Raw genomic sequence first — 17,036 nt, 5'->3', positions numbered from 1 at the left:
ACTTAGGTGCCTGGGGACTTTAGGCACCCACAAGTTCAGGCAGCAGCTGAGCAGCGGTTTTATGGATGCCCGTGGTACATAAATATTGTACATAAGTGACTAAAGTGGCAGGTAGGTGCCTAAGTTGCCCTTGTGAATATAGCTCTGAGTTACAACATTTTATTAAAGATAAACAGAATTGTTGATAGTACAAAGTACTTTTTACACACACACACACACACACACACACACACACACACACACACACACACACACACACATATATATATTAAAACAGAGGGAATGATTTCCCACCCATTTATTAAGGTTAATCCCTCAATGATGTGAATAGGATGATGGGGGGCAGAGGTTGCTCCTCATAGAAGAAAATGGGATGAGGGATAGTTACCATGATCATTTGCCCAGAGACAGCTGTATTAATGGAATAACAGCAAATTTGTTTACTTTGAGAAGGAATGGAAAAACACTAAAAAAATAGATTTTTTTTTTTAAATTAAAAGCTTAAATTTTGGAGGAAAGTGTGGAATAGTCATGGGCTCTATAATTCTCTTTCAAATGTTCTAAAATTGGGCAATTCCTTTGAAGACAACGTCAGGAGTCAAAAGGAACTCTATCGATTTCAGTGGAATAATACTAGGGAGGAGTGTAGTTTAAGCAGGGATTTCCCCAAACCCCTCAGTTTTGTGAACTAGTTACATGCAGTGTTGCCTATTTAGTGATTGTTTGGAAATTTGAATTGAAATTGAAACATTAATACACACTTTAAAAGCATATACAGTGTGTGATAAAATGTGTATCTGAAAAAGTATAATAGATTTGAAAAGTATAAACATAGACTAGCTTCCTTATACAGCTGTTGCTTTTTATGACAATGTCAGTGCATTCATTTCGGTGATGTTGGCCAACCTAATAATTTCAAATTATGATTTGTAAGCAAAGTCTAAATGAGCTCTCCCTGACAGCTAGTGATGAATTTGGGGTTGGGGGGGGAAAAGGCTTCGGGACCAGATTGTATTTACATTCACACCTAATCTACCTAGGTATCCAGCAAACGGAGCTGCTTTGCCCAAGTGATAGATTTTGGCTGGGGTTGTTACAAATCACTTGAATGCGGGGGATGGGGGGAAGCAGGTAATGAAATGTTGTTGTTCTTATTGTATGAGTAAAGGGCAGTAGACATGTACTTAGCCTGTGCTGATTGAGGGCATCAAGGGGAGAGGGTGGGGACAGGTGTTTTGCTTGTTGGTCTGCCTGAGTCACTAGTACTATTTGACCTGCCCCCCTCCACTGTTTAAAAACAGAGCTGATTAGGCTCCATAGATAGTCTTTTGTTTTAAGTGACCACTACAGCTGAAATCGGGTCTATGTGCTTAGATCTGCTGTGGGACAGTGTTTCTGTGGAAGAGAAGGCCCAGTCTGAACTAGCAGCCAGGTTCCCCCACTGAGAGCTCAGCTGAAATCACTGAGAGCTGGTGGAACTTCAAGAGACCAACTAGCCGAGGACACAGTGGCAGGTGGCAGCAGAAGGTGATGGCGCAAGGCCACTGGCAACAGAGTGATGGAGTGAACAGTGGCACAACGAACAACAGTGGCCAGAGCGAATAGTGAGCAGCTGGAGGAACAAGCAAGATGCCTCTTTGCCCCCCACCTGGGAGGTGAACTCATGCGAAAGTACTTTGAACACTGAGTCTCCACTGACCAAGGACAACACCGGTGGAGTGTTAATGAGGCTGTTAAGATTGCTGGAGACACAACATAGTTCATGCGAACAAACAGGGCTGTGGCATCATACACTTTCTATTTAAGCAAGAGATACCACACACTACAAACTGGAGGCCAGCGTTAAGTGCATTGTCATTTGTTCATCCTGAAGTTGAACGCTGGTTCTGAACAAGACCAGGAAATGCTCACTATCTTGCTGCAAGAAACTCAACTGACTGGCTAAAAGCATGTGGTGCAACAGTGAAAGACTCAACAGTTGAAAAAGTGAAGAACTCTCTCACCACAAAATGTTTTGCATACATGGCTGATGAATGCACCAATGCAAATGGGCATCAAATATTAAGTCATTGTGTACGTTATCTTGATGTTCGTGGTAGGCCAGTAGATGTTGAAGTTATAGAAGACACATCGGCTGCATCTGTGACAACCCACATCTTAGAAGAGTTAAATGCTTGTCAATTGGACCCCAGACAGATGGCTACTTGTGAATTTGATGGAGCTGCAAACTTCTCTAGAAGACATAGTGGGAGTACAAGCTTTGCTCAGAGAAAAGTGTAACCCTAATCTCTCCTATACACGCTGCAGAGGCCATCTACTCCAACTAGCACTAGTATGAGCTGCAGACTCTTCAAAAGACCATGAAAAAAGATATAAATGTAATGTCTTCATTAAATTCCTTTTTCAGCAAAAGTCCAAAAAGACTGAATATCTTGGAAAATATAGAAGATACACTGGGGACTGAAGTTCAAATTAGTCCAACCTGGGAAAACCCTCCTGGCTTTCTCATGAGCAATCCTTGGCTGTTGTCTTAAAATTACTCCAGCCATGATTACTGGCTTTGTAAAGTATCTACCAAGATGGGATGGATCTAAGTAGTGAGGCAGGTGAATTACTTTTGAACTATGTTCAGAGAAGACTATTGACATTCTCTCCCTTGTAAGTCTACTGTTGAAACCACTTGGGTCATTAAACAATGCCATCCAGACATCTACTACAACAATAGTAGATCTTTGTCCAGCAATAGAAGCTACATTTGGATCAATCAGAGAGCTATCCACTGAAAAAGTACTGGAAGAAGCAAAGACTTCAGTCCAGAAATTGAGTAATGAAGGCATTTATATTGAATCCTTAAGAGGACAAGAAATGTTTAAGACAACTGAAAAAGTACACAGACGTGCTTCTTAAAAATCTACAATAGCGACTTATAGATTCTACTCAACCTCTACATAGCTTTTACAGATCCCTCTAACATGAGTGAAATCTAATTAAATGGTCACGAAACATTTTTTTTTCAGTTTTTATTATGGTGCCATAGAGCCACCTTCACCCTCACCATTTCAATTCCTGGGGAAAACACTGATTTAAGTAATTCAGGATGGGGAACATGTATATACTGTAGAAATTAAAAAAAAATAAAATAAAAGCCCAAAATGAGAAGAAGGTTTTATTATTTTGACATTGAAATTTGACTTCCTATTTAGCTCTATTGTGAGCTGTGGTTTTTGGCACAGTGCCTCTGTACTGAAAAAACTTACATGTGTGTTTAGTCATGTGAATACTTCTATTGGACCATATTCTTCAGACCTGTTTAAATTCACCTTCATCATGTCAGTGGGATGAAGATGTGTTGAGGGTGGGGTGAGTGTGTAGAGGGTGCTCTGAGGATGGAAGGGGACATGGTGGAGATGAGGGCCGTAAGTCTGGTCCCTAACTAGCATAATTTAAAATTTTATGCCGCTGTCAGAAATTTAGAGTAGGACCCAGATCTTAGTGGCTGAGTATGAGTGAACTGCAGTTAGCCCCCTGCAGCTGCTACTGTCCACTAGGTTTGGGCACAGCTCTGACTGTGGAGAATAGGTGCCAGTGACTTCAGTGGGATTATATACATGATTAAAGTCTTTGCAGTAGTGGGGCCTACAAGATTAAATATGCTTTAATAATGCAAGTCCTGATTCTGATATTGTATAGGTATATGAAATCAAATCTAGCTTTAACCTGTGTGTTGTATTGGCATTCCTAATGTGCTAGATGGATAAACTTAGTTGATTCTTATAAGAAAACAGCCATTTCACTAAAACATAGCCTGTGACTCAAGAAAAACACATGGACCTTCTCTCTTATTCATACTAGTCTGAGAGAAGCTGTGTTCTCAAATATGAAAACTGACATAGAAACTATTCCCTGCTAACATGGTTGTATCAGATGTTGTCACCCAATGTGGATGGGTTACAATTTATATTTTAAAGAGATAAGAACATAAGAATGGCCATTCTGGGGCAGACCAAAGGTCCATCCAGCCCAGTATCCTGTCTACCGACAGTGGCCCATGCCAGGTGCCCCAGAGGGAGTGAACAGAACAGGTAATGATCAAGTGATCTCTCTCTCTCTCCTGCCATCCATCTCCACCCTCTGACCAACAGAGACTAGGGACACCATTCCTTACCCAGGCTGACTAATAGCCATTAATGGACTTAACCTCCATGAATTTATCCAGTTCTCTTTTAAACCCTGTTATATTCCTAATCTTCACAACCTCCTCAGAAACAAGGAGTTCCACAGGTTGACTGTGCGCTGAGTGAAGAAGAACTTCCTTTTATTTGTTTTAAACCTGCTGCCCATTAATTTCATTTGGTGGCCCCTAGTTCTTATGTTATGGGAACAAGTAAATAACTTTTCCTTATTTACTTTCTCCACACCACTCATGCTTTTATATACCTCTATCATATCCCCCCATTAGTCTCCTCTTTTCCAAGCTGAAAATTCCTAGCCTCTTTAATCTCTCCTCATATGGGACCTGTTCCAAACCCCTAATCATTTTAGTTGCCCTTTTGTGAATCTTTTCTAATACCAGTATATCTTTTTTTGAGATGAGGGGGCCACATCTTTACGCAGTATTCAAGATGTGGGCATACCTTGGATTTATATAAGGGCAATAAGATATTCTCTGTCTTATTCTCTATCCCTTTTTTAATGAATCTTAACATCCCGTTTGCTTTTTTGACTGCCGCTGCACATTGTGTGGATGTCTTCAGAGAACTAGCCACGATGATTCCAAGATCTTTCTCCTGAGTAGTTGTAGCTAAATTAGCCCCCATCATATTGTATGTATAGTTAGGGTTGTTTTTTCCAGTGTGCATTACTTTACATTTATCCACATTAAATTTCATTTGCCATTTTGTTGCCTAATCACTTAGTTTTGTGAGATCTTTTTGAAGTTCTTCATCTCTGCTTTGGTCTTAACTATCTTGAGCAGTTTAGTATCATCTGCAAACTTTGCCACCTCACTGTTTACCCCTTTCTCTAGATCATTTATGAGTAAGTTGAATAGGATTGGTCCTAGGACTGACCCTTAGGGAACATCACTAGTTACTCCTCTCCATTCTGAAAATTTACCATTTATTCCTACCCTTTGTTCCCTGTCTTTTAACCAGTTCTCAATCCGTGAAAGGATCTTCCCTCTTATCCCATGACAACTTAATTTATGTAAGAGTCTTTGGTGAGGGACCTTGTCAAAGGCTTTCTGGAAATCTAAGTATACTATGTCCAGTGGATCCCTTTTATCCACGTTTGTTGACCCCCTCAAAGAACTATAATAGATTCGTAAGACACGATCTCCCTTTACAGAAACCATGTTGACTTTTGCGTAACAATTTATGTTCTTCTATGTGTCTGACAATTTTATTCTTTACTATTGTTTCAACTAATTTGCCCGGTACTGATGTTAGACTTACCGATCTGTAATTGCCAGGATCACCTCTAGAGCCCTTTTTTAAATATTGGCGTTACATTAGCTATCTTCCAGTCATTGGGTACAGTACTGATTTAAAGGACAGGTTACAAACCATAGTTTAATAGTTCCGCAATTTCACATCCGAGTCCTTTCAGAACTCTTGGGTGAATGCCATCTGGTCCCAGTGACTTGTTACTGTTAAGTTTCTCAATTAATTCCAAAATCTTCTCTAGTGACACTTCAATCTGTGACAATTCCTCAGATTTGTTACCTACAAAAGATGGCTCAGGTTTGGGAATCTCCCTAACATCCTCAGCCATGAAGACTAAAGCAAAGAATTCATTTAGTTTCTCCGCAATGACTTTGTCTTTAAGTGCTCCTTTTGTATTTCGATCGTCCAGGGGCCCCACTGGTGGTTTAGCAGGCTTCCTGCTTCTGAAATACTTTAAACATTTTGTTATTACCTTTTGAGTTTTTGGCTAGCTGTTCTTCAAACTCCTTTTTGCCTTTTCTTATTACATTTTTACATTTAATTTGGCAGTGTTTATGTTCCTTTCTATTTACCTCAGTAGGATTTTACTTCCACTTTTTAAAAGATGCCTTTTTATCTCTCACTGCTTCTTTTATATGGTTGTTAAGCCATGGTGGCTCTTTTTTAGTTCTTTTACTGTGTTTTTTAATTTGGGGTATACATTTAAGTTGAGCCTCTATTATGGTGTCTTTGAAAAGTGTTCATGCAACTTTCAGGGATTTTACTCTAGTCACTGTACCTTTTTAATTTCTGTTTAACTAACCTCCTCATTTTTGCATAGTTCCCCTTTCTGAAATTAAATGCCACAATGTTGGGCTGTTGAGGTGTTCTTCCCACCACAGGAATGTTAAATGTTGTTATATTATGGACACGATTTCCAAGCGGTCCTGTTATAGTTACCTCTTGGACCAGATCCTGTGCTTCACTCAGGACTAGATCGAGAGTTGCCTCTCCCCTTGTGGGTTCCTGTACCAGCTGCTCCAAGAAGCACTCATTTAAAGTATCAAGAAATTTTGTCTCTGCATTTCATCCTGAGGTGACATGTACCCAGTCAATATGGGGATAATTGACATCCCCCACTATTATTGAGTTATTTATTTTGATAGCCTCTCTAATCTTCCTTAGCATTTCATCGTCACTATCACTGTCCTGGTCATGTGGTCGATAATGGATCTCTACTGTTATGTTCTTATTAGAGCATGGAATTACTATCCATAGAATCTCTATGGAACATGTGGATTCATTTAAGATTTGTATTTCATTTGATTCTACATTTTTCTTTCATATATAATGCCACTTGTGTGCCCCCGCCCTCCGCTTCCCCCAGGCACAACCTCTTCTGTCCTTCTGATATATTTTGTACCCCAGAATGATTGTGTCCCATTGATTGTCCTCACTCCACCAGGTTTCTGTGATGCCTATTATATCAATATCCTCCTTTAACACGAGGCACTCTAATTCACCGGTCTTATTATTTAGACTTCTAGCATTTGTGTACAAGCAACTTTAAAAACTGGTCACTGTTTATTTGTCTGCCCTTTTCTGCTGTGTCAGATTCTTTATGGGAGTGTTTCTCAGCGGACCTGGCCCATACTTTGTCCTGACTAAAACCTAGAGAATCTCCAGCAATAGACTCTCCTCTTGTTAATTGTTCTTTCCTTCTCTATTAGCTAATCTAAACTAATTTAAAAACCCCTAAATTATGCGTCTTCTACAACTCCCTCAAGAGACTGTTCTACAGTCTAATGCAATCCACTTTCAAAAACCTTTTGCTGCTATTCAGTCTATTCATTCACTTTCTTAGACATATATTAAAAGAAGGGTTAGAAGTGAGACACCTGTCCAAGGGCATCAGATCTAGGGAATGGTCTGTGGCTAAAGCACAGAGAGCCCTGGGGAGATTCAGGTTCTACTTCTGTCTCTGCTGCATATTCCCTGAGTGACTTTAGGTTTATCTTCTCTGCGCCTTAATCAGTTTCTCCATCTTTGGGTACATAGTATGAACTTCACAGGAATATTAAGGGGCCTGTCGTTAATATTTGTAAAATGCTGGGCAATCTTAGTATAGAACGTTTTATAAAGTTAAAGGAAAGATAATACAATATTTTATGTAGCAACTTACAGTCAAACAATATTCCCAAGTGTTTCTGAATTAAACGGAGAAAAAATAGCACAGGAAAAATGAGGAGGTTTAAGCCCCAAAGAAATAATTCAGTACTGCTTTAGTAGACTGAAATTTCTTCAGGCCAGGGGATTTGTTCCTGTAAAGAGTCATAGATGTGGCTAGAGCCCCAGTCCCATGTGGGAAAGGAGTTTTCCTGCACGGATCTGACTGTAAGATTGAGGCTTGGGTGTGCACATTTTTCATAGACTAAAAACCTTGCCTATCCTTACAAACTCAAACATGGGCCTCTTCTGATGGAAAATACTACTCAAGACTGTGAATTGTTTCAAGCAAAACCCTGCCTGTTTCCTAGCCGGGCTGCTGTTGGCATCCAAAATCAGCGTCCTTCCCCCCCCCCCCCCCCCAAGTTTCTAACTGTCAAAACCAGGCAGTTTGTTAAAGCTGGGAGAAGAGTGGTGGGGCGCTTCTGAACCACTCCGCCAGACCAAACAAAGCCGGGGAGCTCTGCAGGGCTCTGGCCCGCGGCAGAGGATGACACAGCGGCAATGCAGAACCCGCAGCGCTCTGGAGTGAAACCCAGCTCGTTCTGCCCCAGCGAGGGGCAGAAATAAGTGGAAGTGGCTTTTTTTTTTTTGGGAAGAGGCTCAGCAGGGGTTGAGAGGCGTCCACCCCGGCCGGAAAGCCTGGACAAGCCCCGGGGGGGGGGCAGCGGGGCGCGCTTCGCCAGCGGCGGCAGGCAGCGCCCGGCGCGGAGCCGCTCTCCGCCCTGGCAGCGCAGGCGGGGGGAGGGAGCGAGGGAGGCGTGGCCTGGTTACGCATTGCGGCTGGAGAGAAGCTGAGGCGGCCGGGCGAGGAGCGGCCGGCGCCGCTGCTGTCAGTGCGGCGGGGGCGGGAGCCGGGCTGGGCGGCCGAGGGAGCCGCTCGCTTGTCCGCCAGCCAGGGAGCGCTCGCCGGGCTCGGGCGCCTCTCTGCCCGGGCGGCGCGGCCGCGCTGCTACCTACTCAGCCAGGCACCTAAAATGGCTGGAGCGCGGAGGTGAGCGCGGCAGCCCCGCGCCCCGGCTCGGAGAGGCGGGCGGAACGAGCCTGTGTTTGCCGCCGCTCCACGCCATGTCGGCGGGGCAGGACGAGAGCTCGGTGCGGGTCGCTGTCAGGTGAGGGCGCCGGGGTGGCCGCGCCGCGGTGGTTGGTTGGGCGGCGCCTGGCGGGGGAGGGTCACAGGTGGACTTGGGACCTTCCGGCCTGGAGCGGTGCAGGCAGGTGGCTGCTGGTGTCCGGGGCAGCGGGAACCCAGCGCCCCGCGAGGCTTGGGGGCAGGCCGCTGCCTGTCAAAGCTGGGGCCGGCTCTGGGGGGGGGGGGGAGCCCCCCACGGGGGCACTCGCTGACCCCGCCGCGGCGTGTGAAGCCGGCTAATCGCATTGCAGCGAACGGGGGTCCTGCCGAAAACTCCTGCCCGAGCCAGCGGTGAAGGGAGTGAAACCGTGCTGAGCGTAGATTTCAAACAAGGTGACTCTAAGCAGGGTTTCTGTACAAGAGAAGAACAAGTGGGTATTGTCCGTACTGGGTGCAATATCTCGAACGGCGTCCCGGGGACCGCATTGTCATGGATATTCTGGACTGGAGCCGTTACGGTCACGGTACCTGGGAGTAAAAGAGGCGAGCGTTCTGCTCGTGGAAAATTGCAACATCATTGTACTGCCTGAAACGTTAATGAAGTATTTACAAGAGAACAAGTGTATCGGTTTAGTCGAAGTTAAGCTCTGTAATTGAGTGTTTCCCGGGAATGGTTGAAAATGTATAAAAGGAAAAAAAAAAAAATCATGTTCCTCTCACAAGATTTGAGACCACTGACTAATTCAGTAAGATTTAAACAGCTGCATACAAACTGTTTTTTCCACCAAATGCATCCGATGAAGTGAGCTGTAGCTCACGAAAGCTTATGCTCTAATAAATTTGTTAGTCTCTAAGGTGCCACAAGTACTCCTTTTCTTTTAATCTAATCCTGCAAACCCTTACTCATGAGTGCTTTCTACTAACATCATAACCTCTGAGACTTCAATGGTGCTATTTGCATCAGTAATGCTTGCAGGATTAGACTCTAAAATTCTAGTATTTTAGGATGGCAGAGGCCTTAATCCTGAAAGACCTGTACAAGTCTTGAAGTTTATGTACTGTGAAAGTCCCATTGACTTTAATGAGACTATTCGGTGCATAAAGTTAAGTACATACAGAAGTGTTTACAGGACTGGGGCATAAATGATTTTAAAGTGTCAGCTGATTCAAATCTTTTATCAGAGATAAAAATCTGTCAGTGAAGCTGGATTTTAGTGCTGTTCTAAGAGATTATTTTGTTGCTTCAAAAGATTCTACAGTAGTTCAATAATTTTTTCTTAAATTGTCTTGATATCTTTATGTAGTCCTTGTACAAGTGCTCTTTTTGTTTTGGACTATGCAAGCTGTCAGTTGGTTTTGAGTTGTCTGAAATAATTGTACTGAATGATTAAATGAATTCTTCATTGTGTATTATGTTGGAGCTGGAGCATAATGTACAGGACTTTAAAAGCTCCATTTCTATCACTGGATATTCAGATCCCTAATGTTTGTTAGTTTGGACAAGGGCCAAATTTTAAGATGCAAAGGATGGATCCGAAGTATCCCAAGAGATGTAGAAGCATCACCTTGATTATCACCACAAAAGGTTTTACTCCATCCCCCGCTCCTTCCTGCTGGTAATAGCTCATCTTAAGTGATCACTCTCCTTAGAGTGTGTATGATAAAACCCATTGTTTCATGTTCTATCTCTCTCTGTGTGTGTGTGTGTGTGTGTGTGTGTGTGTGTGTGTGTGTGTGAGAAAATCTCCCCACTATATTTTCCACCAAATGCATCCGATGAAGTGAGCTGTAGCTCACAGAAGCTTATGCTCAAATAAATGTGTTAGTCTCTAAGGTGCCACAAGTACTCCTTTTCTTAGAAGCAGCACTGTTACTAAGTGCTGATTGTAGATGTATAGGTGGAGGCCATTGGATGACACTTAATAAATGCAGAGGCAAGCCCACAAACAATGAAATGTGATGGATGCTGTACCAGTGTTTCTCAGACTTTATTGCACTGTGATCCCGTTCTGACAGCCTAAATTACTATACGATCCCAGGAAGGGGGATTTGGCGGCGGGGCCCAAAGCTGAGGCTCAAGGGCTTTAACCATGGGGGTGGAGGGAGAGTGGCTGTAACCTGAGCCCCACCACCCAGGGCTAAAGCTGAAGCCTGAGCCCCGCTGCCTAGGATGAAGCCCTCAGGTTTTGGCTTCATCCCTGGGCAGTGGGACTCAAGCTTCAGCTTCAGCCTCGGACCCCAGGAAGTCTAATGCCAGCTCTGGCAACCCCATTAAAATGGGGTCATGACCCACTTGGGGTCCTGACCCACAGTTGGAGAACTGCTGCATCAGTTTTAAATTCAATCTCTCAATTACAGTAGTGTTTTCTGTTAGGAGAAATTCTTCCTGTTAACTTGAGCAAATTGTCATTTGTTGAAATGCTTTGCTTGGAAAACACTGAAAAGAGGTATTCCATTCTGTAAGCAGGATGTTTCTAAAAACAAAAGTAATTCAGAGGTGTAATCTTAAACAGGGTGTGTTGAAACAACTGCTTCACAAAATATTTTGTAACAAAAATATTTAAACAAATGTTTTGAGAAGGTATTTTTCTGGTGCAGGATAGCACATTTTTTATGTGAAGTTATTGTAGCTAGGAGCTAAACAAAGCCTTCTGGTACCAATGGATTTGTATTTGCAGACATTTGACAAATAGGATAGAAAAATATATGGTGAGCAGGCTAGTAAAAGTGAATTAAAAATAGGTAACTGAATTAAAGGCTTCTTTTATGGCTCTGGAATAAATTTTAAATATTACAAAATATACTCAAAATACAATCAGCAAACATCTTAATCCTCCAAATCTCAGTACAGTTTGATAATGAGGGATTATACCCATCTTCCTTTCTACCTACATCCCTTGGAGGGTTAACTCTTCATGCACCAGATTTATCTCTCTGCTCTTAAGATTTCTAAGAGAAGCCATTCTGATCCAGGTTTTTTTAAATGGACACAATACCAATAACTATGTACAGAGCTTCATTTTAAGTTCTCTTTTCAGTGTTTTGAAAGAAGAATATTTCACCTAATGACAATACTTGCTCAATTTTGCAGGGACAGTGTGACTTCAATGGGTTTCAGTTGACTTTGAGGATCTGCATTGGTGCAACAAATTGCGGAATTGGGGCCTTAATTAGTTATATGAATGTTTCAGTGACGGCTTGCTATGTCATGGTGCCATATATATATATATATTTGTAAATGGGATGAGATAGCAAAGGTAAGGTCTTTAAAGGGCACATTTGCATTGAATCTGGTGCAGAAAAGAACATGCCCATGTTTACTCTATACCAGTGGTTCTCAAACTTTTGTATTGGTGACCCCGTTCACATAGCAAGCCTCCGAGTGCGACCGCCTTTATAAATTAAACATTTTTATATTTTAAACACCATTATAAATGCTGGAGGAAAAGTGGAGTTTGGGGTGGAGGCTGAGAGCTCGCAAACCTCCCCCCCCATGTAATAAGCTCATGACCCCAAGTTTGAGAACCCATGTTCTATACTTTTTGGATGTAATATTAAATGTTTAGTAAACTGTTTTTTTCCAGACCTACTAATGAAATAAAGTGAAGTATAACATGCTGTAGTATGATGGCAAATGATCTTTTCTTTCCAATTATCACCACCCTTAAGCTATCCTCTTGCACACTAATTGCTTCAGAGAGTTTTGCATAATTATTGGGTAGTGAATGATGTACCAGATATTCCAGTTTAGTGAAGCATGAGACCTGCAAGTATTTTGGCAGATAATTCAATTACTAATGTTTAAACTCTGCAATCCAGAAAAATTCTCACTATTGTCAGCCTCCACTGAAAGAGGCTGATTTACAGTTTTGATGATTATGTGCAACTTTCACAAAGAGCTTTGCTTTTAGTCTGCGTGACCATGACTGTGTACAATTGTCAGACATGCTTGTTTTCCGTTAAAAAAAAAATATCAGAAAGTCCCCATTATCTAATCATATGACTATTTTTTAATGTAAAAACTACCTTTTTGTGACTGTGGAACTGCTGTAGTGCATTTTTGGATGCCCTTCCCATGTGTGAAAATTAATCTGCCCCGTCTTCTATGCTGAGTAAGCTATGAAATTCATAATGTTTTCATGTTGAAAGAAAGACTTGCCAATATGGATTTCTCAAAGAAAGAGAGGCACTTGTATATATAAAACCAAATTACTGAAAACAAGCATTTAAGACAAATCTTAACTTTTTCTGTTTGGCCCCGAGTGCCATTGTTATCTAATCAAAGTGACATAATGTATGGCAATTACTAAACTGGGTACCTAGTTTCATTCAGTTTCAGGAATGCTGCTCAAGCCTAGTTAACTAAGAGTGAGCAAACAGATTAATTATTTAGATAATCTGCATATTTTGAACTGGTTCATTGGTGTACTATTGATTAACACTGTTACCAAGTTAAGTCATGTGTCTAACATCCTTTATAAGAATATTGGTCATTAATTTTTTTTAAAATATATCTCTGACCTTCATTTTACAACAAAGTGCTTTTCTCACTTTTCCATAGGGGTTCCCCCCCCCCTTCTTTCTTTCAGAGGGAAGCGTTTCATTTCAATATTTCTGTGCTGGGAATATGCCAAATGCTTTTAATGCTACTCCCTACCATTTTCTTTTCCTCATGCCATTGTCTTTACCCAGGTATCCTTTTTCTTTTCCCTTCAGTTCACATCCAAATCTTCTTCTCCCTGCTAGATATCACCCCAGTCCATCACAACCACCCCCTCTTTTTTTCCTCTTTCACTCGCCCCATCTAACTGTGTCTAGTATCTGTGGGGTTTACTGAGAGTAATTTTCCCTCCCCCACCCCCCCCATTCCCGGTGGAGCTGCTCTCAGCACCTCTTCTGGCAACTGTGCTCAGAGCAGGAAATGCAGAGAATTGTTTTTCATGGAGAAGAGGGAGTTAATTCCCTTTGGATATGTCTAGACAGCAAAGAATAACCTGAGACTCTACGACTCTGCAGGGTGAGGGGGTCCCAGAGCTCAGGCTCCAGCCTGAGCTGGAAGTCTGCACAACAAGGAAACAATCCCACAGCCCATGCCCAAGTTGGCTGGCACAGGCCAGCTGCGGGTTTCTCTTTGCTGTGTAGATATACCCTTTGTGGCCCAGGAGCATATTTCCATCACTATCAGCAAGGGGAAAAGCAAGTCACTTCCACAAAGAGTAGCAGCAGTACGCTGTCTGCCCCCACTCATCCTTGACATGGAAGATAAAAAGAAACTAATAGAGGGGAGTGACCTAGTTAGATTGAGGGGGGGTGCAGAGAAAGGGAAGCTGCAGTATATCAGGCGAGAAATTAAGGCATGGACAAGAACTTTTGTGGTAGGAATGAAAAGGGAGGACAGGATTTGGAGGGAGTTTAGAGGTGGGGTAGGGAGAAGAGGAAAGATATCATGAGGTTGCAGGGAGGACGTGAAACCAGTGATGGGGAAAAGAAGGGATTTGATGATGCATATTGAATTTCTAATCATGGTAGGAAATCTAAGAGGAGGCATTAAAGGCGTACTGGGCAGAAATAGGAGGTTGGGAATTGAGTGATTGGTTTGGGAGCTATTGCTGTAGAGAGGATAGTTGAAACCATGAGTATGATGAAGCCTCTTGGAGGGAGAGTGTAAACATGAAGAGGAGAGGGCTGGGAACAGCTATGGGGATGGAGAAGGATGAAGACCCTCCCAAGGAAATGTGGCATAAGTGGTTGAAAAGGTTTGAAGAGAAGCAAGAAGGCATAGAACAAGCTTGAGCAGAAGAGTGTACTACTTTGAAACTGGCATATAAATTGAGGAAGATTTTCAGAGACAAAAGGACCTTGAACTTGACCAGGAGGTGGTGATTAGTAATGCTGGTGACTTGAAACAAGAGAACCAATTGAGTGAGGGATGGGAACTCTTAGTGGGTATCATCATTTTTGGTCTTTGATGATATCAGTAGGACCTTGGTCATTGGAGAAGTAGGTGGGGAAGAGGACTGAAGCTGTTAGAGTGAAGTGGAGAGGAGGGGGACTGCAGAGCTGATGAAAATTTACTTGGCTGCTGGATTTTTCTGTGGCATTCAAAAGACCTGTAAGCCCTAATTCTTGCCTCTCCCCAACAGATATCAAATAGATTGGCTGAAGAGGAGAAAGATAATAGAAGAAACGCAGCTATATTTGTCGCAAGATGTGGTTTGAAGCACTCTTGCTTGCAGCTGTTTTACTCCTGTAAAGAGAAGCATGTATATAAGGGATTGCAAGATGGTAGCCTTTCAGCTGGACATTATAAATTTACATCATCTCTTCAGGGCAGGGACCTTGACTTCATACTCGGCCTGTACAGTGCTGTAGCATGGTCTCAGTTGGTCTGCTGAGCTGCTGCGGGGTGGCAGGGAGCTACTGCCTTGCCAAAAGACACTGGCCATACCTCTCTATCAATGGGGAATTAGTGGAGGAAGGTGGGACATCACAGTTGGCATGACAACAGAGCACCGGCAAGAGTCCGTGGTGTACCCCTCAGGCAGGGGAGCGCTGGCTAGAGTCCTTAGCACTTTATCGGGTTTCTGCCACCTGAGGCGGGGTGGCAGGGAATGCAGGCCCACCCGACTCCACTGCATTCCAGCCCAGGGCCCTGACAGTGGCAAGAGTAGAGGGTCCCACCACTGAGTCAGCAGGGATCAGTCTGCAACATGCTGACCAAACACCAACTCACCACACTGTCCAGTTCCACCCGTGGGCTACTTCCTATGCAGTCTCTCAAGTGGTTCCCTTTGGTTCCTCCAACTCATCGGGGTATTCAGCTGCTGGTATCCCCAGTAGCTCCAGCTCACCCTCAGTGTCTGGCTCGGGTCGCTGCCTGGCTCCACCAGTTCCTTGGGGTACTTTGCAGCCAGCAGTTCTGGTAACCTGAGTCCCTCCTCTGGGTCAGGTTTTCCCCTGGTTTGGCAGCAGGGTCCACAGAGAGCAGCCTGTGTCCATCTCCCTCCCTGATGCTCCCCTCACTGGGCTAAGGGCCCTGCCTTTTGTACTTCCTGTTCCACCCCTCCCCTTCCTGGGGGTGGAATAAGCTTGGCCTGGCTCTGCCCACTCAGGTACTGAGAGTGACTCCTCACCCTCTGGTTCAGAGGGAGACCACACAGGCACCCTACAAGCACCAAGCATACATGTACTGTGTAAACTGTCGTGCAAGAAGATAAACAATAGAAATGAACAGTACTGACTGTCTTCAACCAGAAAGGATCTGTGACTTTCTTTTTATCTGATAATCTTTATTAATTAGTGACATTCATATGTGGCTGCAACCCACGATTTCTTAGCAAAAATTGCACCCACTGGTTGGCAGGAGTGAAATTCAGTAGTCTCAATAAATATGCCTGTAGTATGTACATACTTCTAAAGTCAGAAATATATCCACCAATGTCAAGTATCAGCAAGTACTACTTGGGGGAGGGGTGTGTGTGTGTGTGTGTGTGTGTGTGTGTGTGTGTGTAAAAAAGAAGAATCGCACAAGAAGAAAATATTGACTCATAACATTATTCATTCTTTTTCTTTTCTGTAAGCTCTGCTGTCTCTCCTTGCTTTCAAGAGGGAGTATTTACTATTGATTTTTTGCATCCAAGAGCTTATGCTATTATGAAAATACTTAAGCATAAAAAACCTCCCCAAACATTATAATACACCCACCAGCATATTTGTATTTTAGCACAAAAAATGCACAACACCATCTGGACCAAATTTAACAGTTGTGTTTTACCACATGTTTTACCACATCCATTAGTTACATTGCTTGGGGCACGCAGAAATCTATGGTCATGCTTTGCTGTGAAATTAACATGAACTCGCTCTCAGACTGAGGGACAGGAAATAATAGTTTGACTTTTCTCCTTTTATGACTTCCGCAGCTAAAGATGGATCATATTTTTTATTTGCATGTGATGCATACACTCAGCAGTGTCTATTCCTTCATTTCTCTTGAAGTGTATTTTTAGGGTGAGATTTTAAAGTTCCTAAGGGAGTTAGGGAGTTGTGTGACCTAAGTGTCTTTGAATATCTCACCCTTCCTTATACTTTTCTCTATATTTTTATTTTCTGAGGAATATTAGCATTTTTATTTATTGCTCCAAATACTGCTTTATTAGTATACTGTCCACTTCAGACTTCGTTTCTGAATTTTTGCTTACCACCTGTAAATTGTTGAATAGCTAAACAGTAACTTCTGTTAAGAATTTGTGAAGCAAGTGTATTTGCATTCCTTTCCCCCCATAGCCTCATCCTCTTTGCTTTTAGGATATTTT

The 17,036-nt window shown here is 42.8% G+C and overlaps 1 protein-coding gene across 14 annotated transcripts in view; it reads left to right on the top strand.

Moving 5' to 3' along the window:
- The first annotated feature begins 8,313 nt into the window (after positions 1-8,313).
- KIF21A (kinesin family member 21A) overlaps positions 8,314-17,036 on the top strand; it is a 184,673-nt gene continuing 175,950 nt past the window's right edge. For all 14 annotated transcript variants that reach the window (XM_043496647.1, XM_043496633.1, XM_038406479.2 and 11 more), the window contains exon 1: positions 8,314-8,761. In XM_043496647.1, the coding sequence (XP_043352582.1) occupies positions 8,718-8,761 (44 nt within the window). In that variant the 5' untranslated portion in view covers positions 8,314-8,717. The remainder of the gene's footprint in view (positions 8,762-17,036) is intronic.

This window comes from Dermochelys coriacea, chromosome 1 (genome assembly GCF_009764565.3).
Source record: "Dermochelys coriacea isolate rDerCor1 chromosome 1, rDerCor1.pri.v4, whole genome shotgun sequence".
In the NCBI taxonomy this organism is placed as follows: Eukaryota; Metazoa; Chordata; order Testudines; family Dermochelyidae; genus Dermochelys; species Dermochelys coriacea.
This window is presented reverse-complemented; position numbering and strand designations above follow the sequence as displayed.